Source organism: Terrapene carolina, unplaced genomic scaffold, assembly GCF_002925995.2.
Source record: "Terrapene carolina triunguis isolate 2854851 unplaced genomic scaffold, T_m_triunguis-2.0 Scaffold55, whole genome shotgun sequence".
Taxonomy (NCBI): Eukaryota; Metazoa; Chordata; order Testudines; family Emydidae; genus Terrapene; species Terrapene triunguis.
In genome coordinates, this window is record NW_020664406.1 from 567,157 (window position 1) to 594,093 (window position 26,937).

At 41.8% G+C, this 26,937-nt stretch overlaps 2 protein-coding genes across 2 annotated transcripts in view; one reads left to right on the forward strand and one right to left on the reverse strand.

The window, feature by feature from the left end:
- Positions 1–513: 513 nt before the first annotated feature.
- On the forward strand, positions 514–25,527 carry LOC112107512 (valacyclovir hydrolase). Its single transcript, XM_026658741.2, has 7 exons — positions 514–675; positions 9,089–9,192; positions 11,642–11,808; positions 16,304–16,457; positions 18,843–18,974; positions 22,479–22,602; positions 25,113–25,527. The coding sequence occupies exons 1-7, from the start codon at positions 557–559 to the stop codon at positions 25,198–25,200; spliced, it is 888 nt and encodes a 295-aa protein (XP_026514526.1). The 5' UTR covers positions 514–556; the 3' UTR covers positions 25,201–25,527.
- A 102-nt stretch (positions 25,528–25,629) lies between these two features.
- Positions 25,630–26,937, reverse strand: part of LOC112107507 (tubulin beta chain) — a 1,465-nt gene continuing 157 nt past the window's right edge. Inside the window, 1 exon segment of the mRNA XM_029913188.1 lies at positions 25,630–26,937. This exon segment is cut by the window's right edge and continues 157 nt beyond it. Within this exon segment, the coding sequence (XP_029769048.1) occupies positions 25,840–26,937 (1,098 nt within the window). The 3' untranslated portion in view covers positions 25,630–25,839.

The window sequence follows — 26,937 nt, forward strand, 5'->3', positions numbered from 1 at the left end:
TTTTTTTTGGTTTTGGCTGCTTGGGGCGGACAAAACCCTGGAGCCGGCCCTGGCCGTACACTCATTCTGCCAATGGGCAGGGGTGCCAAGTCACCAGCATTGGGCCTTCCCAAGGGCAGCAATGAGGAGGAGCATGCAGGGGTCCCTCAGGCGAAGCCCCGCAGCCCCTCCAGCTGCACATGGGTGGCACTGCACCAGGTCACAATGCCACTCACTCAGCTTTGGGGCCTCCGTTCTGCAGGAGGAGCGGGCACACGGGGCAACGGGGGGGACGGGAGACGCTGCTCCCCTGGGACCAGCTCCTGCACCAGGGCTCCCCCTGGGGGCCTGTCCAGCCTCGCCCCACTTCGAAGCAGCCCGAGTCCCCTCCGTTCCCGCAGCCCTCGCTCAGCCACCGCCCCGAAGAGCGGCGCGGCGCTGGAGGCACCCTGGGGCAAAACGTGATCTGGCGGGTGGCCCGTGTGGGGCGACGCGGGAGCCAGGGGGTGGGGTCTTTGCAGCACCGCGGCCCGCCCTGCGCCCGAGGCGGGGCGGCTGGCAGCTGCGGGGAGCGGGAATGGCTCGGCCGGGCGCTGGCGGGGCGCTGCTGCGGGTTCTCCTCTCCCAGCTCCCGCCGGCCGCGCGCGGGGCGCCGCCGCTCGGGCTCCGGGGACCTGCTGCTGCTGCCTCCTACGGGTAAAGTCAGCCCCGGCTCTGCCCGGCCAGGCCGCGGCGCAGCCAGCGCGGAGCCGCCCCCGCCTCCCAGGGCGTCTCAGCCCCGTGCTGCTGCTGGGGAGCCGGGGGGTTTGAGGAAGGAGTGGTGTAGTGCTTTGGGGAAAGTTGGGGGGATCGGGCTGTGGGGTATTTGGGGGTTGGGCTTTGGCAGTAGGCTATGTAGGGATATTGGGGGGGAGGGTGCTTTATTTCCTTAGCTTCCTTCTTCGGATATAAGGACCCGTCACTAGTCTCCACCCCCCTACCCCCATTCTCCTCTTTTTGAGCTCTCGGCTGAGTCCCTGTTCCCCCTCCCTTCTCCCCCGCCCCCCCCCCAGGTGCCAGGCTGCACCCCTAGCTCCTCTACTAGGGGCCAACGGCCTCCTGGAAGCAGCCAGGGTTGCTAAGGGATGTGGTAGGGAAGAAAGACTGAGGAGGGAAAAGGGAAAGTTGACAGCTGAATTTTAAAGCTGTCCCTGCCAATCCATTCTTCACGCCACAATCCTTTGCCCCCAGCCAAAGCCCAGCTTGGATTTGTGGCGTAGCTGAAACTGAAGTGTCGTTCCCTTGTCCTTCACAAATTGCGCCCCATTTCTGCAAAGCACAATGCTGCAGCATGATTTGTGGATACAATACAAATGTGGTTTCAGCCTATGGAGGGTGCAAGGCTGAGCCAGGCTTTAGGGGGCAGAGAACCACAGTGCTGTGCTAGAAGTAGATGCACCAGCACAGGCTGCTGGGCACTACTGATTGACTGTAATTCCCAGAAGTTCAGGGCTATGGGCCTGTCGGCCTTGGCCCTCTCTACATTACAGGTAGGAAATGTTTTTAAACATTGTTTTAAAAACAAGTTTTCTGTGTACATATATAGTTGTGTTGGGTGGTGTGAAATGAGGCATACCTTCTTTAAAACAGGTTTCAGACACTGTTCACATCTAGTTCCGATGCCCTGTATATGCTGGCCAACATAACCAGGCAGAAAACTAGCTTCTCAGCCTCCGCAAGTTAGGGTGGCTGGGGTCAAGGGGATCAAATCTGTATTAGCATGATTCTAGCACAATTTCTGACCAGCATGGATTGAAATTGTATTTTTCTGAGAATTAGGTTGTACAGACTTACTCTCTCTAGAGTATAGTCATAAAACATACTTTGCAGACCACACATTGCTGATCACAGTTTCTCCATCCAATGTGCTGGAACCCTCCTAGTGACATCTTTAAGAACATAAGAACAGCCGTACTGGGTCAGACCAAATGTCTATCCAGCCCAATATCCTGTCTACCGACAGTGGCCAATGCCAGGTGCCCCAGAGGGAGTGAACCTAACAGGTAATGATCAAGTGATCTCTCTCCTGCCATCCATCTCCACCCTCTGACAAACAGAGGCTAGGGACACCATTCCTTACCCATCCCGGCTAATAGCCATTAATGGACTTAACCTCCATGAATGTATCTAGTTCTCTTTTAAACCCTGTTACAGTCCTCGTCTTCACAACCTCCTCAGGCAAGGAGTTCCATAGGTTGACTGTGCGCTGTGTGAAGAAGAACTTCCTTTTATTTGTTTTAAACCTGCTGCCCATTAATTTCATTTGGTGGCCCCTAGTTCTTATATTATGGGAACAAGTAAGTAACTTTTTCTTATTCACTTTCTCCACACCATTCATGATTTTATATACCTTTATCATATCCCCCCTTAGTCTCCTCTTTTCCAAGCTGAAAAGTCCTAGCCTCTTTAATCTCTCCTCATATGGGACCCGTTCCAAACCCCTAATCATTTTAGTTGCCCTTTTCTGAACTTTTTCTAATGTCAGTATATCTTTTTTGAGATGAGGAGACCACATCTGTATGCAGTATTCAAGATGTGGGTGTACCATGGATTTATATAAGGGCAATAAATATTCTCCGTCTTATTCTCTATCCCTTTTTTAATGATTCCTAACATCCTGTTTGCTTTTTTGACTGCCGCTGCACACTGCGTGGACGTCTTCAGAGAACGATCCACGATGACTCCAAGATCTCGTTCCTGATTAGTTGTAGCTAAATTAGCCCCCATCATATTGTATGTATAGTTGGGGTTATTTTTTTCCAATGTGCATTACTTTGTCCCATTTAACACACACACAACACTACCACTGAGGCAAATAATTTCCATTTCATTATCAAGCTACCATGGCTTTAGGGGGCACTGATCTATCTGATCCTGTGCATACAGTCAGTTCTTCCAAAACAGAAGACCTTTGTTCCTGTCAAAATCAAGGAGGAAGATACAAGAAGCAGAGAATCTCTTAGATGCATAGATGGGACAAACAAAACTGCAAATTTTATCTTGGAAGTCATAAAAGACATGCCTGGGCATGTTGTTTGGCAAAGGCAATAAAATTGCTCTTATTTTTACATGCTTCAATAACATTTTTCTACTATGCCTAATGTTTTTTGACAAACCAGTAGCACTCTGAGTGTTGCCTATTCTAAGCAGGGAGTGAAATGGACTACCTCAAGCCTGTTGAAAAAAATAGAGTGGTTAATTTTTTGAGATTAGCATTTTGATTTGCTGATTCTAGTCTTTTCCCTGACTGATTACATATTAACTTCACAGTAATGTGATGATTTGCTGAGTTTGTGGTGCAGCCCCTCACTTGGTCTTCATCCAGATAAAAAGGTCTGTATATATTGACTATGAAATTCCAACAGTCTCTTTTTACTTGGCTCAAGAGCAAGTGTGAGGCAGCATCACACATTCAGCAGAAGGTCACTTCACATGAAGTTAATAACTAGTCAGAGGGAAAGGCTACAGAATGTGTAAGTGCAACATGAAAAAGGAAAGCAGTATAGTTTTTCTCCAGAGGTCTGTAAAAACAACACTTCAGTGCCCACTTTAAAAAAGGCAACAGGAGGTAGTTTTGTCAATAAAGTTAGGAAGGGTTTTTTGGAATTTTTAAAATGGTTTCAAGCAATGGGATATTAAATGTTCCTACAAGGATTAGTTAAAATTGAGTTGAAGTGCTTATTCACCATAGTGAAGGATATAGTCAAATAAGCTGCATGGAATGGAATTTTTAAATCAAAAGACAAGTGCTGTGTTTTACTATTTTTTTTAAATAGGCTGTGCTTTCTATTAATAAGTGTTGTTCAAAAATTGGGCAAAGGACATGCCACACTTCTTACCCTGAGCTCAAAAATTTAGCTGCATCATATTTGGTTATGAAACTTGGTTTATATGTATAGATATTTACAGTAGGTACAAAAAAGCTTGGTTGATCAGTTTTAATAGTCAAATTAATTTGTTAAAACATATCCCCATAACAGGTAGTCAAAATTTATTGAGTTATAAATGGCATAATGACTCTTCCAGTATGAGCCATAGTCATGAAAACCAGTTCCAGACTTGCACCCCAATCTTCAAAGGATCTGTGTAGATGGAGCATATAGATCTAATTGCAGGATCAGCGCCTTAGTTTGGTACGTGCCATTACCAACTACAGCAGGAATTGGCAACCTTTGGCACGCGGCTTGCCAGGGTAAGCACCCTGGTGGGCCGGGCCGGTTTGTTTACCTGCCGCGTCCGGAGGTTCGGCCGATCGCGGCTCCCACTGGCCGTGGTTCGCCGCTTCAGGCCAATGGCTGCAGGAAGCGGCGCGGGCTGAGGGATGTGCTGGCCGCCGCTTCCCGCCGCTCCCATTGGCCTGGAACGGCGAACCACGGCCAGTCGGAGCCGTGATCGGCCGAATCTGCGGACACGGCAGGTAAACAAACCGGCCCGGTCCGCCAGGGTGCTTACCCTGGCAGGCCGCGTGCCAAAGGTTGCCGATCCCTGAACTACAGTATTGTGTTACATAAACACTTAGTTTATGTACAGTCTGGGCTGCCTTCTTGTGAATAAAGGACTGCAATTTAATTCCACTACCATGAATTAGGCATAGGAGTCTGCACAGCCATTGTTTGTTCATTTTGGGTTGCTTTATGAAAAATGATTCAAAGTAAAAGTAATTCAGTCCTGAAATCAGTCCTGAATGTAAACTATGTGGTGGGGGTTATGCCAGCCTCCGTGTTTAGAACAGAGGTAAAAATAATGTCAAAGCTTAATAAAGAACAAAACAATCTCACTAAATCATGAAGTTGTTTTGTGAGTGGCATAGAAAGAAAGTTTCTCTCAACCTTAATGCTTTAAAATAACATTCCTACAAAAAAGCAAATAAAACTCTCGTTGACTTCAATGGGGCAAAGATTTCACCCACGATACTTAAGGCAGGTAAAGTAGTAAAATGAATAAAGGTTAACCATTAGATAACCAAATGGTGAGACGTCCATATGTGTTTTTTGTTTTTTAAAGTGAGATAAGTTAGTCAAAAGAGTACTGCAACTATTAGGATATAAATTAATTGGAAGACAAAATGCAAACTCCTATGTCTGTTTTTGAATGAGGTAAGTGTGTAATACAGAGCTATGCCAGAAGACAAGAACCATACAGTGAAATCGTAGAATAGTGTTGTACTTAAAGATCATTAACAACATCAAAGTACAACATTCTGTAATGAAAACAAAGTGTAGAAAAACATTAGTTTCACTGATGTTTCATATTTGGTGCAGTTAAAAGGATGGTATTAAACTGAAACTTAGAAATTGGTCTTTTATCCTCTTGAGCAAGACATGACTTACTGCCAAAAAACCAAAGCCTTTTAAAATTATTTAAAATTCCAGTTGCCAGGACTATTCTCGCAGCTCATTTTAATGATATCCATTGACATCATTTCACAGTGGATAAAATATGGAATTACAATAATCTCTCACTTCAGTCAACTATCCTTTCCTACTTAGGTTAATACCTCATGTCTGATCTGTCACTGTCTCTAAAGTGCTTTCTCAGTCATTCACACGATGACTATGTTAAAATTGCCCTTTGTTCAAATGTTAGTAGTTGAATGAATGGTTGAAGTGATGTCCTTGCTTTTGGTGGCATTCATCCTTTTATGGACACGGCTAGAAACATTGTAGACTACATCCTTGAGGCTCATAAAATACTTCTGAAAAGCAGATTTTTTTTACAGGAATTGGCTTTTGGAATGCCCCAGATTGCACCAAATGGCAGGTATTTTCAAAAAACATTTCCTGATGAAGGTCCACCTCAAAGTTTACAACAATGTTATGGTGTAAATATGCACAGTATCCTGTTTAAATAACAAAGTGCAAATGCACTAATAGAAGTTTGTTTGCCCGATGGTATTATCTCCCTCCTTGATTATGGCTTAGAAAAAACATTTTTGCTTAAATGGGAAAATGAATAAATATCTCAGACTGTCACCCCATCTCTTTGCAAACATGCTGTGCCCTCTCCTCACCTTCCAATACACAGTATTAATGCCAGGTTAAAGTGCAGACTTTTTGTGGGATCCAAATATTCCTGTGTGCAATACAGATCTGGTGCTATCATACCATAACGTACAATTCCAACTTTACACGTGTTAACTAATAGAAGTACAATTAGGTAAATCTCATGGGCTATGGAGCACTAGGAAGCTTGTGGAGAAAAAGCAAGAAGGAGGGTAGAGCATCTATGTATTTCATACATGTCACTGAGGAAGCTGTCCTTTGTAGTTTGGGGTGACTGTTCCTTTGGCCTGGAAAAGGAAATTACACAGGGGTGGAAAGAGGGCTCAGAAGTCCAGGGCCAACACTCACACTAGTCAGAAAAGTACTTAAATATTTAAGCCCCTGGAGTCAATGGGATTTATGCACATGCTTAATGTTAAACATGTGTGTAAGTGCTTTCCTGAATAGGGATGGATTTAAGCACATGCTTGAATGCTTTCCTAAAAAAAGCACTTTTGCCAGTAGCGAGTGCTCCCTTGACTGGCCAGGATTGAGAGTAGTAGCGTAGAGTAGAGAGTAGGACTGTGTCTTCACTGCAAAATAATAGGTGTGATATTACATGGAGCTAGCTAACTTGAATTAGCTTTCTAGATGTAAAATCCTAGTAGAGACATGGCACAGGTAAGTGTTACCTTGAGGTAGCTAGTTGAGATAAAAGACTACCTGTGCCTTGTCTCCACTAGATTTTAAATTCACATAGCTAATCTGGGTTAGCTCTCTCAATGTAAAAACACACCTCTTTCTGCAGTGAAGATATAATCTGGAAGGTTAAAGCTCATCTGTGCAGTGCTTTCTCAGGGACTGGTCCGATACTGTGGAAAGAACTCCCACAGGAACTAAGCACCATCATAAACCTCATTACCTTCCACTCCAGGTGCACCTCTTTGGTCTTGCCTTCTCCAAATACAACATATAGTGATACAATAAAGAAAAAGATAGGATAGGAGAGAGAGAAAAAAACAAGTGACCAATGTTACTCATGCCACTTAATGCACTACTATAAGGTGCTCAGGTACTACGGTGATGAGAGCTACATAAGAACCTACAGAGAGTAGAATAGAAGAAAACTCCCACACTTGCATATTTGAGTTCTAGTGTGGCTGGAACAGAAGTTAACACAAAAGTAAAAGTAATCAAGTTATCTTGCCTCTTCAATGGGAAATGGGTTTGTACTTTATTTCCTCAATATCCAGCAAGATTTTTGCTATTCAGAGTAGAAAAAGAGGTCATTATTCAAAATGGCACTAATACCTCCTTTCTCTGCTCCAGCCACTTGAAACGGACAGGCTTCAACAGTCAGTTGAAAGAGACTCGAGGGGAAAAAAATAATCACTTTTCTGGATAAATCAAATTCTACTGCACCATGTTCCTGCATTCATGGATTACACTTTGGAAACATTTAGGGTCTAAAACCATCTAATATTCCAAGTAGAAATACATATTAAAAATCAAATTAATTTACATTTCCATAAATATGTAGCGGGTTAGCAAAGGCCTAACAGTCAATGTAACAATGATCTCTCTAAGAATTATCTGATGATGGTATCAGAATTCCAAACTATGTAAATACAAGTATCTTCATCCTTTAGAATTTTTCTGTACTGTTAATTTTCCTATGCTTGTGACTGACTTTTGTAATCTTGAAGGTTTACTTTGCTACTTCTTCCTGTTGAAACATTTTGCACAGTAATGTATTTTCTAATTGAACAATACCCTCTGCTCAGATTACATTGAATTGAATTGTATGATGAGATTCCACCCGCCCCCAGTCGTAGGTTTTTTCATTACACAACTGGATCATAAGTAACCATAAACCACGTTCTGTTATGTAGCAACAGAGGATGAGGTTCAGAGCAACAACAGCAGCCATTTGGAAGCAGTTCAGTAATACAGTGATATTTCCTTTTAACATTTGTTTGTTTTTAACACACTTCTGTAGGCACTTAAAGCTGTAGTTACACTGATTGTTTCTTAAAATCTCCCATTATTGTGCTACCATCAGTATCACGTGACATACCGAAGCCACCATAGTTTAACATGATTATGATACAGTAGTTAAAAAAATGCCAGCAGCAAGGGCTACACAGGAACCATACAAGTGGAGGTGTTACCTCCTTGCACTTAGGGGAAATAATGTATTCCTATCCCTAGGATGCTAGCTTACCTATACCGGCCAGTTCCTAGGAGGTGCAAAGCCAAGGCTCTCTGCCTAGTCTCCAGACACACCTACTCAAGGGGCAAGGCAGGGTACTAAACAGGAATGCAGTGCCCCTTTAACCTGCATGCCTGGACTCAGGTAGTTTGCTCAGGGCAGCAAGGGGAGTGCCTTATTCCCCATTTGCTTCCCTATGTGGATGCGCAGTCCATCTCACAAACTAGACCTAATCCTTTTTCTGCTTTTATTCCTACTGTATCTGTCACTTCATTTGGGCACTGTATAGAACGAAGTGCTGAAAAGTGATATACCAAGGATTTTAACAACATTCCAATAACTTTAGTAATGTGCTGCACACCTCCAATAGCCAGGCTAAGAGTCATTCAGAACTTAGAACTTACCTCTTTTCCTTTTTGGATCTCCCAATGTTCCATCTTGCCACAGAGCACTGGCTCCTGCTGCAAGCAATGTCCTGTCATCCTCTGTGCTGGGGAGGGTAGGCAGTATTACGTCTGAAGGTTTTTGGGGGGTGGGGGTGGGGGAGGTATTCAGTAAGAATGTTATGCAGATTTGAAACGTTTTGGTTTTTTCCAAAAGATACAAATTATTTAAAAAGACACTTTGCAGAACTGCACAGTATTATAAAGTAAAAATGTCACATGCCTGACTTCCCATGTAGTCTGCCTCTATTTTCCAGTAGCAATCTGTTTGATTCTTTCTCTCTCTCACATTCCCCTTCCCCCACAAAGGCAAACAGAACCCTTTAAATATGGCTGTGTTGTCAGTGTCTAGCATTAGTAATTACTGCATAGTCCACTGAATGACTGCACTGTAATGAGATATTAGCTTGTTGAATAATTTTCTTTTCTTCTAGTACTTCAATAACATCTGCTAAAATCAAAGTGAATGGAGTGCCCCTGCATTATAAACAGACAGGACAAGGGGATCATGCAGTTCTGCTTCTTCCTGGGATGTTAGGTCAGGAACTTTTGTCATATTAGGACTTGATATCAGTACTTTTTTCTTGATTTTTCTAAAGCTATTTTGTACTCTTTTTGTAAGATCTTTTTCAGCAACTTTTTACCTTTTTATGCATTACCTTTTAAAAACTAGAATTTGGTACATGTAGAGTTAGGAAAAATCAAAGTTATTTTAAACAGTTACCAGTTTTACAAAGTTATTCTTATCTAGAACACCAGAGACCTTCTAAATGCAAACATTCTAGGCCTGAATCTCCATTGCCTTGCACCTTCTGTAGTCACTCCCACCAGCACAAAGTGGGTGTAAAATGCTACCATTCTGATTTAGTAATGTTGTACATTCACTTTGCACAGGTGCAAATGACTACACAAGGTACAAACAATGGAGAGTCAGGTCCATTGTGTTCTATATTTTAGTATATAAGGACTGAATGAATGATCATCTCTAAAAAGAGTGTAAGTGCCTTCCAATTCCAGCTATAATAATGAACAATACGATGGCAGCGTTTACATCTTGTTTAAACAAGAGCTTTCTCATGAAGGGGAAAAATAACAGAGGTGATATTGTTTTTTTTTAACAAGCGTCTATGTTCACCTTTTGGTTATTCAATTTCATAATGCATCAGTTATATTTGATTCTCAGCTGCTTTTGGAGACTCAGAGTGCACCAATGGCCAGGAATGTCTATCTAGTGGTTGCAACCTCTCCCTTTGGAGACATTTCTGGAGAGATGGTGTCAAAAAAATAGGAAGAAAAGGGACTGTCTAATTTTAATGGTGTAGGGGAAATAATTCTTAAATTGTTCATTACTGATATTGATCCTGTTTCTGAGAGAAGTCAAGAAAGGCACATGTATGAATTCAAAATTGATTTTTTGCAATGTATACATAGTTTTATTTTGAAATGTACATGCTATAGTTTAATTATTACCACTAAAACACTAGTTGCCAGATTTTGTTGTCTTACCTATTTTAAATGTCTTTGGGCTGAAGCTTGGTGTATAATGTGTTAGTGCAGGTATGTTTTAATATTTAGTAAAAAAATGAATGACATACTTTTTGGTGTCATTTTATAAAATGTTAAATGATTAATAGCATATTAGAGACATGAGACTTTGTGTTATAGATGGTTATAAGCAACCTATTGACCCACGGAGTCAATTGATTAATAGTTGTTTTAATGAGTGGTTAATCATTTATCCTTTATAGACTATTCATAAGGTGCCCTTAAAAATAAAGTAACCCACTTTTTAATGGCATCAAGCACTTGGATCACAGCACTTTCTACTAATAAAATTAGTAGTTGATTTATAATACCAGGGCAGTCCAATTCTTCTCCATCTAGCCTGGTATTCTGCTTCTGGCTGTGGCCATTAAATGTTATTGCAAGGGAAGAAAACTCATCCATTAATATAATCAGCTAATTGCACCATGCTGTAGATCAGGGGTCGGCAACGTTTGGCACGCAGCTCGCCAGGGTAAGCACCCTAGTGGGCCGGGCCAGTTTATTTACCTGCTGACGCGGCAGGTTCAGCCGATCGCGGCCCCCACTGGCCGCGGTTCGCCGTCCCGGGCCAATGGGGGCGGCGGGAAGCGGTGCAGGCGAGCGATGTGCCGGCCGCGGCTTCCCGCTGCCCCCATTGGCCCGGGACGGCGAACCGCGGTCAGTGGGGGCCGCGATCGGCCGAACCTGCCGCGTCAGCAGGTAAATAAACTGGCCCGGCCCGCCAGGGTGCTTACCCTGGCGAGCCGCGTGCCAAACGTTGCCGACCCCTGCTGTAGATGGTGGAGGTAATGAGATTATTTTTTAGAGCCCATGTGCTCCCATAAACTTCCGCTGGTTTTGTCATGTCTCCAGTTACTCTTACTGATGTAAAAGAGGTATTTGGGGTATTCTGATCAGAATTTTAAAAGTATTTTAACAGCCACTTTTAAATTCTAGAAGTGTAGAGCCGTTTAGGATGAGATTTGTATTTACAGTCTTTCAACACATTATACTAGGGCTAAATAAGTTTGATCACAAAACTGCTATCTCAACCCTTGTGTTCATAGAGATTATAGTCCAATAGAATCCTCTACACTCAGACAGCCCAACTGATTTCCTAACACCCCACCAATTTAAAAAATGTCTGAAAATATGTGTATGAAAAATATTGCCAAATCAAGGCCTTAGATCCTACAGTAGTGGGTGCTACAGAAAACTCTTAAAATGGGTATATTACTTGGTTAACCAATACTTACCCATTGATACCACTAGAAGAAAACATGTTCATTCAGCAAAATTTTTATTCATACTGTTGTGATTAAGCAGTGGTCATGGTCCATACTATTTATCTAAATCTCTTCACTGGTAGGTGTCCCAACTAAGTGAATTTATGAAGTCCATTTGTAGCATGTATAGGGTAGTTGTAATGTGGCGATTAATTTATCAGGACATAATGTTTTTAGGGAGTAGTCAAAGTGATTTTGGACCACAGCTCAAATCTATGAACAAGCAGCTGTTCACAATAGTTGCCTGGGATCCTCGGGGCTATGGACATTCTATCCCTCCAGCTCGAGATTTTCCTCCAGATTTCTTTGAAAGAGATGCAAGAGATGCTGTTGATCTGATGCAGGTAAATCCGTTCTGAGATAAAGTCTGGTTTTCCTTAATGGTGGTGGGGAGGGGCGTAGTCAAGGATTATATGTTTTACAGTAGTAATTGCTGATATTAAATTATGCAAAAGTGCTTAAAATGGATGGAAATATGTTCTGCTTGGGAAGCTTGTTTTTTTCTTCCATCTCTCTTTTATCACACAGAAGATTTAGCCATGGAATTAATTATGTAAGTAAGCAGCACAATCTTATTCCAGAATATTTTGCCCCAGAATGTTTGTGACTTTATAGTTGCATGAAGTCCAGGAAAACTATATATGAAAAACAAGACCTACGGTTAATAATTGTAGCTGACAAGTTCTTTAGTGGGTGATAATTAAGACATTTTGCAAGAACCTAAGATGTTTAACGTCTAATCCTGCAAACTAAACTGACATATTTCCATTGTAAGGTCTATTCCTGAAATAGTTAGAATGGGGAGTCAGAGGCTTCCTAAATCCACACAGAATATAATGTACACACTTATTCTGAGTACAAAGAACATGACTCATGTCTGTCATTGATCCTCCTGCTTTTTAAACCTGATTTATAGAATCAAAGTGAAAAATATGTTGTGCTGTTGTTTTGTTCTGTTTTTATAAGAACTGTGCCAAATTAATGCTAAAGGAAAGCCTGACAATAAAACGTTAACTACGATATTGGCAACTTGTGAGTGGAATTCCTTATGTTAAACTACACAGTATCTTTGGCCATGTTAAGAATCCTGACAATGTAATATGTTCCAAAAATATCAGATAGGGTTTGGACAGCGAAGCCAGTTATTTCTTTTCACAGCAGCAACTTTGGAGAACCATGGGAAATTGAAAATGCAGCCTTCCTAAAGTACACTGCATAAGGAGATTAGTTGAACCAAAATAAGTCTGACAGGAAACATAGGAGAAATGTTTTCCCCTAGTCATGAAATCCAGCTGCCCCTTGCTTTACAGTATAACCAGACTAACGTACAAAGCCAGTACCACTCTGGCCAACCAGAACAAAAATCTTATCATGAGCAGGTGACAGGCTTCCAAATATGAAAGCTTGGAACTCCTCTTTTACCTGCTTCTCTTCAAACACTTAATGAATGCATGACAGAAAAAAGATGCTGTCCTCAAAAGGAGTACATCATTATGTATTATAATTATGATTCTAATCAGATGCTTTGTACTCAATCTGGTAGAAAGCAGGGAAGCATCCCATCCACATTTATTCAGTGCTAAAGTTGAGAGTATAACTGACTAGATTTTTTGGCAACAGAAAACAGTGTAGCATATCTTCCACTTTTGAAGATTTGTATGTTTATAAGTACATATATTAAAGGATTATTGAAATCTCACTTATGAATAGGCTTGGAAGGATTTTTTTTTATTAAATGTCAAACTTTGGTTTCACTTTATACAAACTGATGAAAAAAATTATTTCCATCAATAGAAACTTACATATAGGCAAAGAAAGAAAAAATGCTGGTTGAGAACTTATTAGAGTTTGAATAAAGACTGTTTACTTTGTATATTTTGACATGTGATGTTGACAATTTGTGTTTTAATGGCTATAAAGCTTTATCTTTTTGAATATCAACATCCACTGTCATTAAATAATTGTCTGACAACCCCCACCATAATTTCCTGTAACTGAACATTTAAATTGATAAAAATTAAAAATGCTTAAAATAAAAATTATCCATTGAAATTATTTAAAAAAAAATTAAATTCTGCCAAGTCTCCTTATGAAGCATGGATTAACTTGTTTATACATTCTCACAAATACTGTATAGTAGCACTGTAGCTAAAGCAGGGGTCAGCAACCTCTGGCATGCGGCTCACCAGGGTAAGCACCCTGGCGGGCCGGGCCAGTTTGTTTACCTGCCGCGTCCGCAGGTTTGGCCGATCGCAGTTCCCACTGGCCACAGTTCGCCGCTCCAGGCCAATGGGGGCTGCGGGAAGCAGCGCGGGCCGAGGGATGTGCTGGCCGTGGCTTCCCGCCACCCCCATTGGCCTGGAGCAGCGAACCGCAGCCAGTGGGAGCCGCGATCAGCCGAACCTGCGGAGGCAGCAGGTAAACAAACTGGCCCGGCCCACCAGGGTGCTTACCCTGGCGAGCCGTGTGCCAGAGGTTGCTGACCCCTGAGCTAAAGAATCAGCCCTACTAATGAAGAGTAGGATTTCCAGAATAAGTGTGTCCACATGGAGAGTTAGGTATATCAGTTTAAATTCTCATCTTAGCTTATACCAGTATAACTTTCCTGTGTGGACAAGCCCTCAGAACTATTGGCTTTCTACAGACTCTGGTATTGACTACACTACAAATCCTTTGCCATATAGTGGTTTAGCTATTCTGACAGAGCCCCCTTGTGGAGATGCAGTGTAAACCAAAAGACAGAGTTGTGCTGGCATAGCTACACCATCTCCCCAAATGACATTAGCTATACCAACAGAAGCACTCTTCTGCCAACATAGTTGTGTCCAGCCTGGAGGTTTTGCAGGCATAGCTTTGTTAGCTAGGGGGTGTGATATTTGTCCACACTCCTAGCTGTTATAGCTAGGCTGGCAAAACTTTGTAATGTAGACTAAACCTCTAGCATCTGTCTCTGTTAGACTTGGTTCATATTTTTTGAAATTTTCTTCCCAACTCACTGCTATAAGTTTTTCTTCATAAAATGAAAGCTGAGACTCTGAAGAACAATATAACAGCTTAAGACAGGTGTCAGTACTTTATATTACCATCTACCAACTGAAAATAAAAACCTCTTTATAACACTACTAGCAGAATTTAATATGGGAAAAGAACATTTTAAGCCTGCTTCACTGCCTACCACTACATCCAACAAAGACCAATAAGCACATTAGCATTGCTTCTAAAATTTTCAGCAGTGAGATTGTTAATATTGATATTTAAAACCTTCTGATACTTCAGTTTTAACATCCCATTGAGCCAAATGGGATTAGTTCATACATCTCCGAATTATTGTTTCAGGCTGACTGCAGACTCAGGTAGACATCACTTGTGTTGATTTACATTTCACTCAAATGAAAGCTTATGTTATACAGCAACTTTAAAACAATCTGCAATTATATCATACTGTACATGGCCACACTACGTATGGGGCCCTGGACGGAGGTAATTTCAAGTGAAATGCAGTCATACTACAGGACCGGAGCCAGCACAAGATAGCCCACAGAAACAGGGAGCCGTAACTGTTTCCCTGATTGTCCCCACCGCCCTCTCACCCTCCTCCTGCTGTTAGTGGATCTTGGTGCAGCAGAGAATGTGACCTAGAATCTCCCAAGCCCTAGGGGGGAGTACACAGGATGAATTAAGGTCTTTGTGGGCTACAATCTTGCTCCTTTTGGAGAAGGCAGTCATTTCAACATAAACATTTTTAATTGAAACTCATCATGAAGCAGTATTTAAAGTATACCGCTATAACCAAGAACAGTTCAAATTTCAGATCAAGTTTTCCAAGTGGCTTCAATCCAGCTTCACATTTAACACATGCCAAAACCATGCCTCTAAGCACACAAAAAGGTGGATTTGTACCAAACTGCTTAGATATTGAAGTACTCAGATTTTGGGTGCACACAATCGCAGGAGCTAATTTAGTGGTTACTTTTTAAAACTTGGACCGTCTAAGCCTAGTTTTCAGTGGTGAAATGCACCCACAGCTACTTACATTGACTCTAGCTGGTATTCTGAGTGCTCAGCACCTCATAAAATCAGACCCTAGCTGTTTCAAGTTGGACACCCAAAATTCAAAGCACTCTAAATTAGTGGATGCTTTTAAAAAGTTTGGCCAGTATAGGTAGCTCGCACAGACATACACTCTCTAAAACCCACAATAGATATTTAACAACAAGTGGCAGCAAGCCAGCTCTTGTTTTCCAGATTTTATTAACCTTTATATTTTCTAAGACTGCTTAGTAACTGCTTCTCAGGGCTTGTCTACACTTAAAATGCTACAGTATAGACACTACCTATGCCAACAGGAGGGGTTCTGCCATTGGTATTGGTAATCCACCTCCCCAAGAGGCAGTAGCTAAGTTGTTCTTCCTTCTGTCTACTGCTGTCTAAACTGGGGGCTAGGTCGGTACAGCTACATCTCTCAGGCGTGTGGATTTTTCACACCCAAGAGATGTACTATTCGGATGTAAAATCCTAGTGTAAACCAGGGCACAGTCTCATCTAAGATGCAGTCACCCACTGCCATACAGGTTCTTCAAATCTACAGGAAGGCAATCCAAGAATCTCTAGCAGCATCACACTCACTTTTACTTTAAATAGGGTTTTTTTAAATTGCTGCCTGTTTTAATGTAAAGGAGTCTCTATTTGCATTTTAGTTGTGTGTTAATTGTAATTTAACTAAACTTGAGATTTTGGTTGAAGTGGTTAGTTTTCAAGAAACATTTGACTGCAGGTAGATACAGCTGTTTAGTAGTGAAGGCCAGTGATTTTTACTGTAATTTTCTCACACCAATCAAGGCACTGAAGTTTAAGAAGTTCTCTTTGCTGGGATGGAGTGACGGTGGGATTACAGCTCTCATAGCAGCTGCAAAACATCCAACCCTTATCCACAAGTTAGTTGTTTGGGGAGCAAACGCTGTTGTCACTCAGGAGGATCTGAAGCTTTACAATGGTAAGTATTAATTGCATGAATGGAGAAATGTCTGATGGCAAATAACTTAGTCTTTTCTTGTATCATACTAAGGCCTCTTCAGTTATCTTTGTATTGATCCTTTAAAATAACACCCCCCCCCCCAAAAAAAAAAAACCCACCATAGGTGCAATAAAACAGAATAAGGAAAAACTTTCCTTAGGAACAACAGCAAAACTTTTTTTTAAAGTGTGTAATATCTAGTATTCTAGCATATAATGAGCAAGAATTTTTCCCCTCCTGAGGTCAGAATACACAATCAGAAAATAAAAAAGTTCATTTGTGTGCAGGAAAAAATGAATCACCCGTGTTTCCTTTCCCACTTTAATTCCCTTGAAATTCTTTGCTCTATTGACAAAAAAAAAAAAGGCTTTGTAAAGTAAAGAGACCCTGGATTTCTGATTTCTGGCTAACTGCAATTTTTCCAGCAAAACGAAGGCTGAAAAACAAAGAAACTAACTTAGCATGCAGAAAAAAAAAAAATCTGATTTCAGTGACCTGAGAAATGTCTGGGAAAATTATTTCTTCTAGAAATTGCATATTGCTATTTATTGTAAATTATTCATAATTTGCTTTGTATCCAAATTCGATGCTGTTCTGGTTACGAAAGTCCAATGGGCAGACGGAGCTATTTCTTAGTTTAGAATCAAGGGCACATTTCTCCAGGTATATAGAAAAATCTGTTCCTACTTTAGACAGCTATTTTATATTTATTTATTTATTTTTGAAAAAAGAAGAGTTAGGTTGGTCAAAAAAGATTTGAAGAGAGAAGGCTGTACACACTTTGTTTGCCTTAAGCAAAGAGCTCACATGAATAAGTACTTCTCAGATAATATATGTTCTACATTTCATTTGAAAGTCAAATACTTATTTACAATTACTGTTAATGAAGCTACTGCCATTTTGTTGAAAAGGGACATCATTTGTGATAGTGGTAAGAGAGCATCCAGTGAAGGGACTATACCAGAACAAAAGTGTTTGTGCACAAATGTGAAGCCTTGTGTTTCCAGTATGAAACATAGTTCTGATTATTTAGCCACTACTACAACTGCATAAATACTATTTCACTTTTACATGGTCTCTTATATTGTTGATCTCAAATCTGTGGGCTCAGTCCTGCACCACTGAATTCAATGGGAGTTTTATTATGGATTTAACTGGTGCAGGATATGACTATTTGGCACTCCTCTGCAAAATAGCTAATAGCACCAGTGAGCTCAGAAATGCCATTTAAAAAAAAAAAAAGTGAGAAGCATGAAGGGGTGGAAGAGGGTTATCTGGTCTCTAGGCCCTCTCAACTTTTTGCTTCTTTACTAAGACTACCAACCACAGCAGCAAATAAAATGGTAGATTTTGTGAAGGAGACATCTGTTCAGTAACAACTGGACTGGGATGACCGCTCTCATTTCCCATATATCAGTGAAGAGCTATTAGAGAACATCTTTTAGTCACTACTGCCTTGTGATTGGTCAAACAGGTTGTATTTCATATTATTATTTATTGAACTCTTTAGTCCTTCCCACGCTATCAGAAGCCATTTTAAGAGCTCTCTGTTAGCACTGTCATTGCTGTCTGGTGACTCAGGAGCTTTCAGTTATCTCTCCTTTTCTGTTGTGATAGCATTAGTCTGCTTCTCTGTAAGGTCCCCAAGAGTGACAACTACATGTGCTTTATGGGCATTATTGACAGCTGGAGATATACAAAATTTCTAAACCTGTCAAACAGGTGAGTAAAGTAGAATTCCAGATTATTTGTACAGCTTTGCGTAACATGCAGTGAGTCAGCAGGACTCCATTGAGTAGGCAGGTCTTGGTTTTCCTCTAAGAATGTGGCAAATGTACCATGATGTCAGCTTGCTGGAATGCCTTAGTAAAGACTTCCTGACATTGAACACTGGTGAATAACCATGTGCCAGCTTCAATCCAGAGGCCAGAGCAAAAAGCTGTCCTAGAGCGGGGCATCTATACCCTACCCTTTTTCTATAAAAATAGATATGATTTGAACTTTGACTCCAGATAAACACTCTTCTCCCCCACTCCACCCAAGAGACTGTACATGCTTTGGTGTCTCATCCTGCAAGCTCTCCTCCCTCCCTCCCACTGCAGGCAGCCTTTGTCCAGCCCTTGCAAACACGGTAGCAACAATTAATTTGCAACTTGAACTCAGAAAGGACTCTGATGCAGACATTGAAATTAATTTATTTTTTCCCCTTCCACAGATGGTTTAAAAAAAAAAAAAACATTTAACAGAATTTTGCATCTGAAATGTACATTTGTAATTGGCTCTTAAAATGCACACTCACATATTTATGTGGATGCTATTTGTTTATTGAAAAGGGTCTAATGTATTCAATGCCATTTTACATAGCTATCCGAGATGTTTCAAAATGGAGTGAAAAGATCAGGAAACAAATGGAAGAAATGTACGGACATGAATATTTTGCAAAAACATGTGAGGCCTGGGTAGATGGAATATCTCAGTTTGCTGACAAGCCAGATGGTAAGATTCCTGCAATTGCAGCAGCAGAAAAGCTGCAGATAAAAATTTCTCACCATTGCTTAGTAGCCAACAAAGGAAGAAATAGATGCACACACCACACAGTATTATGAACCAGCTGACTCACACTCATGAATACAGCAGACACTTCACAGAATTTAAGTGATGAACAGGAGGAAAGAGCTTTTGGAAATCATTATCTGACAATTGTCTCTGCCTTTGCTTTGCCACAAGCTAGGTTGACTAAAATATCATTTTTAAATAGATATAGTTGGATAGTTTCTTCTCAGGTTCATTTTCAATTTTCTTACAATGAGGGAATATTTTCTACTCTAGAGATATGAGATAGAAACCATAAAACGAATGCTTTTTGGGCTACAGGTAGCAGTAGGTATTGAAAGCAGGGCAGGGAAGTTTGGTTTTCAAAGATTTGTAGTTCAGATTTAACAAAGCATAGTTAAAATAATACAGCCAAAGATAAAGCATCTAAAATAGGTCAGTTATAATTCAGTACCAACCATGTTATTTTTAAGCTTGACTCTCAAAAATCTTTGGGAATAAACTCTTGCTAGAGAGAAGTTTGTAAACAAGATGGGGCCCTAAATGCTAAACAGCAATTTTCTGTTTTATTTCATAGCAAATTTGCTTTTAAATTACGGAATGCAAATATATACACTACATATGGTGCACAAAAGGCAAAGAGCCCAAGATTCCCTTTTGTGCATTTTCCTTTAGTCCTTATAACCAAAATAGTAAATATCTGACAATGGTTCTGAATAGACAGTAGGCATCAAATGACTGCAAGGAAAGTGTTTCCTTACATTTTACTTCTTCAAATCCAGTCAGACTTGTAAGAGAGATGCCAGTCAGCTGATACCATAATTTCTCCCAGTAGGGAGGCATCTTAAGTTGTATTCCAGTCCTCTTGTCATTTTGTTAAAAAATAACACCCCCTTAGATAAGGGTAAGCATAACTCTGGGGCATATATGCAGTGAAACCTTGGCTGACAGCCATAGTCACATCCTTTAGTGGCCACAATTTTCAGCACCTATGAAATTAAGTGTCCCTGGAAACATTTAACAACTGGCTGACTTTCCCAGGTGCTGTAACTGGACCGAGCATTGGAAGGTGCTGAGCATTCTCAGCTCCCTCTGAAGTCAGCAATAGTTGGCAGCACTCAGCCGTCAACACCCTGCACGATCAGATCCAGTGTACACTAGGTCATCTGTGAAAGGCAGTTAGCTACTTTTGTACTGAGAGCCAGTTATGCATCAAGGTACCAGTGGATGAAATCAAGAAAAGGGACAAATAAAAGCACTAGACTAACTCCAGTTTGAATGAAAGAAAATCATGCATGAACATGACTTAAGTAGAATAGCAAAAACTTGTGCTCAAACACAGCCTGTTTCTTAAAATTTCTCAAGACTATTTGCTATGAATAGGCAGGAAAGCTGATGGCGCAAGCAACTCTAAAAATAAATTATAAACTCACTGAGGATGGTGACATTCAAGGAGACACTGCATGAGTGGCTTAAAGCTGCAAAACTGAAGAATGTTCCTGCAAAGCATACCAACTGTGCTAAGGGAGGAAGTACAATCTGGTGATTAAAGCAGAGGACGGTTGGGTCTATTTCCTGACTGTGTAACCTTGGGCAAGCGACTTCACCTTTCTATACTTGCTGTTCTGAAGCTTAAACAACATTGAAAAGGTGCTTTAAAGATCCTTGGATGAAAAGCACCAAGTGAAAATGATTACTGGGCAATAATTGAAAAAATAAGGCAATAGGGGGGAGGCAGCATTATTTAAACTAGCCATGAGTGACTTGAGAGCTGGGCCAGCATGAGTATAGACACTTGAACTGGGTTCTAAGGCTGCTGCTATCTGTGAGGAAAGCCTTGCAAATTGAAAGTAGATTGTTTGAGAATGTCTAGAATATCAAATGAAACAGTTTCTCCCCTCCTTGATTTACCCACAAACTCACTCATGAAAGCAGGAGACAAAGCCAAGAATGGAAAGCTGGCCCAAGAGTGCATAAACTGTATTGCTGTGTAGTATAATATAATGGGGGTGTGTGGAAAGGGGTAGCAGAATGCACATTATTTTATTGTTTACATGAAATTAAGTACAGAAAAAACCTTTGACTGGTTTGGTTAATTCTATATTAGGTGGACACCTATTACAAAGAGAAATGTCCATTATGAGCAGATATTACTGTATATTTATATACTTAATTTTTATCAGGTAACCTGCAGCATGCTAACCTAGAATAACAGTAGCATAAACATGAGATGGCATAGATCTCAGAGACTGAAGAGAGAAATTATAGCCAAGAAATCCATGCATTGTCTAGTTACGTGCAGTTAGAACAGGGGTCTCAAACTCAAATGACCACGAGGGCCACATGAGGACTAGTACATTGGCCTGAGGGCCGCATTACTGACACCCCCTGTTCCGCCTACCTTGCCCCGCCCCCACTCCAACCCTTCCATGAGGCCCCACCCTTGCCCCGCCTCTTCCCACCCCTTCCCTGCCCCCATTCCAACCCCTTCCCCGAAATCCCCATGCCAACTCTGCCCCCTCCCTGCCCCCAGGGGGGGTGTGGCGGGGGCTCAGGGCAGGGGGTTGGGGTGCAAGAGGGGTGCAGGGTGCAGCAGGGGGATCAGGGCAGTGGGTTGGGATGCAGGAGGAGTGCAGGGTGAGGCAGGGGGTTCAGGGCAGGGGGTCGGGGTGCAGGAGCAGTGAGGCAGGGGGTTCAGGGCAGTGGGTCGGGGTGTGGCATGGGGTTCAGCTGCAGGAGAGGCTCGGGGGGCAGGATCTGGCTCGGTGCGTACCAGGGGCAGGGCAGGCTCCCTGCCTGGCCCCCGTACAGCTCCGGGAAGAGGCTGAAACGTGGGGAAGGGAGGGCTGTGTGTTGCTGTTGCTTCAGGCACCGCCCCCAGCAGCTTCCATTGGCCAGTTCCCCGTTCCCAGCCAATTAGAGCTGCTGGGGGTGATGCCTGAAGCAAAAGCAACACACAGCCCCTCCGCCCCCCCCCCCCCCACACACACACACATTCCAGCCTCTCCCAGAGCGGCACAGGGCAGGCAGCCCGGTGCATGTCCCTCCGGAGCCGCTCTAGGTAAACACTGGGGGAGCTGTGAGGGGCTCGCGGGCTACAGAAAATAGTCCTGCGGGCCACATGTTTGAGACCCCGAGTTAGAATGTTTAGAAAAGTGGGTACCACAAATATTTCATGCACTGATGGTTCATTAGTCAACAGCTCATCACACAGAAGTAGAAGTATATTATGTATTTCATCTTTGGGAAAAGATGTTTTTGTACTGATGCTAGGCAGCGCAAGTTTGGCACTTGCTTATCCCTCTGTGGTAGGGTGACTACATTGTACATGCCAATGGGTGCTAGTGATAAGAGATACAATAGAAGTTCCTAGTTTCTAACAATTTTTTCCATTTTAATCTTTCATATTTTTAAAATAAGAACATAACCTTAACTTATGTTTTTCAGGTAACATTTGTCAACATTTACTGCCTCACATAAAGTGTCCAACATTTATAATACATGGTGGGAAAGACCCTTTGGTACCACAGTTTCACGCTGAATATCTTCACAAGCACATCAAAGGGTCACGGTGAGTCATACCTTCAGCTGCACAGTTTTGAAGCACCTTCTGGGAAGGGAAGAAGTGAACACACAATATGGAAATGGAGAATCTTTAGGCAGAATTTCTCAAACACTGATGGAGTTGTTTCAAAGCATCCCCAGAATGGTACATTGAGAGCAGTGCAGACTACCCTTTTTACATTATAGTACTGTTTTTAAAAAAGGAGGAAGGAGCTAAAAGGGTTAAAAGCTGGCTAACTGACAGGTCTCAAAACGTCTGAGAATGGGGAATCATCAATCGAGCAAATGCATTTCTAGTGCATCCCACAGGGATTAGTTTTCGGCCCTATGCTATGAACATTTTTATCAATAACCTAGAAGAGAACAAATCACTACTGATAAAGTTTGCAATGATAACGATTTGGGGAGTGGTAAATAATGAAGAGGACAGGTCACTGATATAGAGCAGTCTGGGCACAAATAATACCTATTTTAATGTGGCTAAATGTAAAGGTGTACATCTAGGAACAAAGGCGGCAGGTCATACTTACAAGATGGGGACTCTATCCTGGGAAGCAGTCACTTTGAAAGAGCTGGGAGTGGGGGTGGATAATCAGCTGATAATGAGCTCACAGTGTAACACCATCGTCAAAAGGACTAGTGCTATCCTTGGAACAGGAGTAGAGTGTATTTTACTTCTGTATTTGGCACTGTTGCAACTGCTGCTGGAAGACTGTGTCCAGTTCTATTACCCATAGTTCAAGGAGAATGTTGATAAATTGGAGAGGGTTCAGAGAAGAGCCACAAGAATGATTAAAGGATTAGAAAACATGCCTTATAGTGAAATTGTTTAAGATAAATAGACTCAAGGACCGCAAAGAGAAGGTTAAGGGGTGACTTCATTACCGTCTAAGTACATATATGGGGAACAATATTTAATAATGGGCTGTTCAATCTAGCAGAGAAAGGTATAACATGATCCAGTGGCTGGACGTTGAAGCGAGACAAATTTAGACTGGAAATAAAAGGTGTAAATTTTTTAACAGTGAGGGTACTTAACCATTGGAATAGAGTTCCAGGGTTATGGTGTATTCTCCATCACTAGCAATTTTTAAATCAGTACTGGATATATTTTTTTTAAATAAAAGAATATATGCTCTAGTAATTAATTTTAGGGAAGGTCTGTGGCCTGTGAACTATACACCATGGTGCCTTCTCACCTTGGAATCTATTAATCTAAAAGTGAAACTGTGTAGTTAAGACCACTTCCACCCATCTGAATTACTGCCACTGCACTCCTTGTGCCATATGATATCTAATAGCTATCCCCTTCAGCAGAGCTAACAGAGCACTGAAATACTAGGGCTGGAGCAGGAAGCCTAGTTATATCAAGTAGCACTGAATGCTAATGGCATAGCTGCTCTATCTACACATTTACTGAGATTTTACTACTGGGCACTGGTCTCATAATAAACTAAATGACAGTCAACTATTTTGCTCAAGTGCATCAGTGTTTTTGGCATAATAAACTGTACAGACTACAAATATGTCCAGAGATGTTACTCTCAACCCCTTTACCCAAAATCATGAAGTAGTGCTCACCTCATCCAGAAACTGTGGAAATGCATCCTCTTAGCATGTGGAATACAGCTTTTCATTCTCTTCCTAGCTGTGAATAGTCAGTCAGCTAGAGCTCCATTTTATTACTATTTTCAACAGACAGTACAGACTAGCAGTAGAGTAGGATTAGGAAAACAGAAGCCATTTTTATGAAGGCAAAACAGGCAAGTTCTGTTTAGTTAGCTGGTTTAACCTCTGTCAAAATGAAAATTAAGAGTTTACTTTACATGCTTCCCTATTCATACAGAATGTATACAGGTTTGCTCCATTAGCAAAATTTAAGAAATACCCAGCCCAACCCATTAGTTACTTAGCTGGTACACTTAGTGCCATGCTGCCCTCACCATGAGTCTCCTCCATCCACTCTAGCATTGCTAACTCCCTCCTCTGAAAACGGGGATCACTTCAACTCATGACCATCATCACCCTGCTCTTTTCCCTGAAGGTAAGTACTGTAGAGACTAGTCCAGTGTTGCCTCATAGGAGGCATCAGTGAGATGTTGTAACATTTCATGCTACCTCTGGAATGTTAACCCTCTACACCTGCTAGTGGAAACCAAGTATCTGGCTTCTGGCAAGTAGCTGACTTAAGAGAAAGTTTCCCAGAGATTCACAATTATAGCTCATCTAACATTTTACCCTGATCCAACAGGAATTTGTTTTCCCCAGAGATGGCATTTAGATTTGTAGGCACTAGTGGTAGACCATCAAGGAGTCAATTTTAAGAATAACTCAGCTAATTATTAAATTGAGGAGCCAGATTCTGACTTTATACCCAAGGAAATCTGGAGAGTGTTTAAAAAGAAAACCTCTCAGGAGTTGCTTCAAATTTTGCACTTTGTTACCATGGTTATGCAGTGGCCCTATGTGTTGTATATACTAGTATATGTTTAGAGTTTACATGATTATCTTTTTTAGGTTGTTTCTGATGCCAGAAGGAAAGCACAATCTACATTTACGCTTTGCAGAAGAATTCAACAAATTAGCAGAAGATTTCCTACAATAATAGAACAAATTTAATAATAATATAACAAATTAAGTGCATGTAAGGTTATCTTAGTATATTTAATGATTATATTCCCCCTCTTTGGCCCATCGGAGTCATGTCACTGATTTTATTAGCAGTTTGATTCTCCATTATAAGAAACTGTAAAAGGAAATTGTTTGCATTTATGCCAGTTAGAGGTAGATTAAGATCCTTACTGTATCTTGCTTGGTAAACAAGTAGTGCATGGCAAAGATTAATTTGTCTGTAAAAAAAGTAACTAGTGAAGCAGCATTAAATCTGTCTTTGACTGGATCAAGATTGTTATGTAGCAATTACTTAACTCCATATCAAGAAGCATTGAATGTGAAGTTAACAAGACTATATATAAAAAGGTATGCTGGATGAGAAGTGGAGACCTATTTTAAAGAAACAAACCAGGAGACATTATTTTGAACACATGCCTTTATGTGTCTTAAACTTTAAGATCAAAGCTGTCAAACTTGACTTGACAATTATTACATAGAGATCTTTAAGGTTACATAATGCTGACAGAGGATAATCAAGTACACGGCAAAGAAGAACATGCTTTATCACCATTATCAGAATTCATTCTGACCACATGCCTGCTTTAGTAGAGTTCCTCTGGTACCAACTGCCTTAAGCCTCATCCTCCTCTCCTTCCTCTTCAAATTCCCCCTGCTCATCAGCAGTGGCATCTTGGTATTGCTGATATTCTGAGACCAGGTCATTCATGTTGCTCTCGGCTTCAGTGAACTCCATCTCATCCATGCCCTCACCAGTGTACCAGTGCAAGAAAGCCTTACGCCGGAACATGGCCGTGAACTGCTCAGAGATTCTCTTGAACAGCTCCTGAATGGCTGTGCTGTTCCCAATGAAAGTGGCAGACATTTTGAGGCCGCGGGGGGGAATGTCACAGACAGCCGTCTTGACGTTATTGGGGATCCATTCGACAAAGTAGCTGCTGTTTTTGTTCTGGACGTTGAGCATCTGCTCATCCACCTCCTTCATGGACATCCGGCCACGGAATATTGCTGCCACAGTCAGGTAGCGGCCATGGCGGGGATCACAGGCTGCCATCATGTTTTTAGAATCAAACATCTGCTGCGTTAGCTCTGGCACCGTCAGAGCCCGGTACTGCTGGCTGCCACGGCTAGTTAGTGGGGCAAAGCCTGGCATGAAGAAGTGCAGACGGGGGAAAGGCACCATGTTGACTGCCAGCTTGCGGAGATCAGCATTCAGCTGTCCGGGAAACCGGAGGCAGGTCGTCACGCCGCTCATGGTGGCGGAGACCAGGTGGTTGAGGTCCCCATAGGTAGGGGTCGTGAGTTTCAGCGTGCGAAAGCAAATGTCATACAAGGCTTCATTGTCAATACAGTAGGTTTCATCTGTATTCTCCACCAACTGGTGGACAGAAAGGGTGGCGTTGTAGGGTTCAACCACGGTGTCTGACACCTTCGGAGATGGCATTACACTGAAGGTGTTCATGATACGGTCTGGGTACTCTTCCCTAATTTTGCTGATGAGGAGAGTTCCCATCCCAGACCCTGTGCCACCACCTAGAGAATGGGTCAGCTGGAAACCCTGTAGACAGTCACAGCTTTCCGATTCCTTCCTTACCACATCCAGGACAGAGTCCACTAGCTCAGCTCCCTCTGTGTAGTGGCCTTTTGCCCAGTTGTTTCCAGCACCACTCTGACCTGGAAGGTGGAGTGGAAAGATGCTGATTTAGTCACC

Coding starts and splice junctions, on each gene's coding strand:
- LOC112107512 (XM_026658741.2), top strand. CDS start 557: ATGGCTCGGCCGGGCGCTGGCGGGGCGCTGCTGCGGGTTCTCCTCTCC. Junction 676..9,088: donor GCTGCTGCTGCCTCCTACGG/GTAAAGTCAGCC, acceptor CTTTTCTTCTAG/TACTTCAATAACATCTGCTA. Junction 18,975..22,478: donor GTTTGCTGACAAGCCAGATG/GTAAGATTCCTG, acceptor TATGTTTTTCAG/GTAACATTTGTCAACATTTA.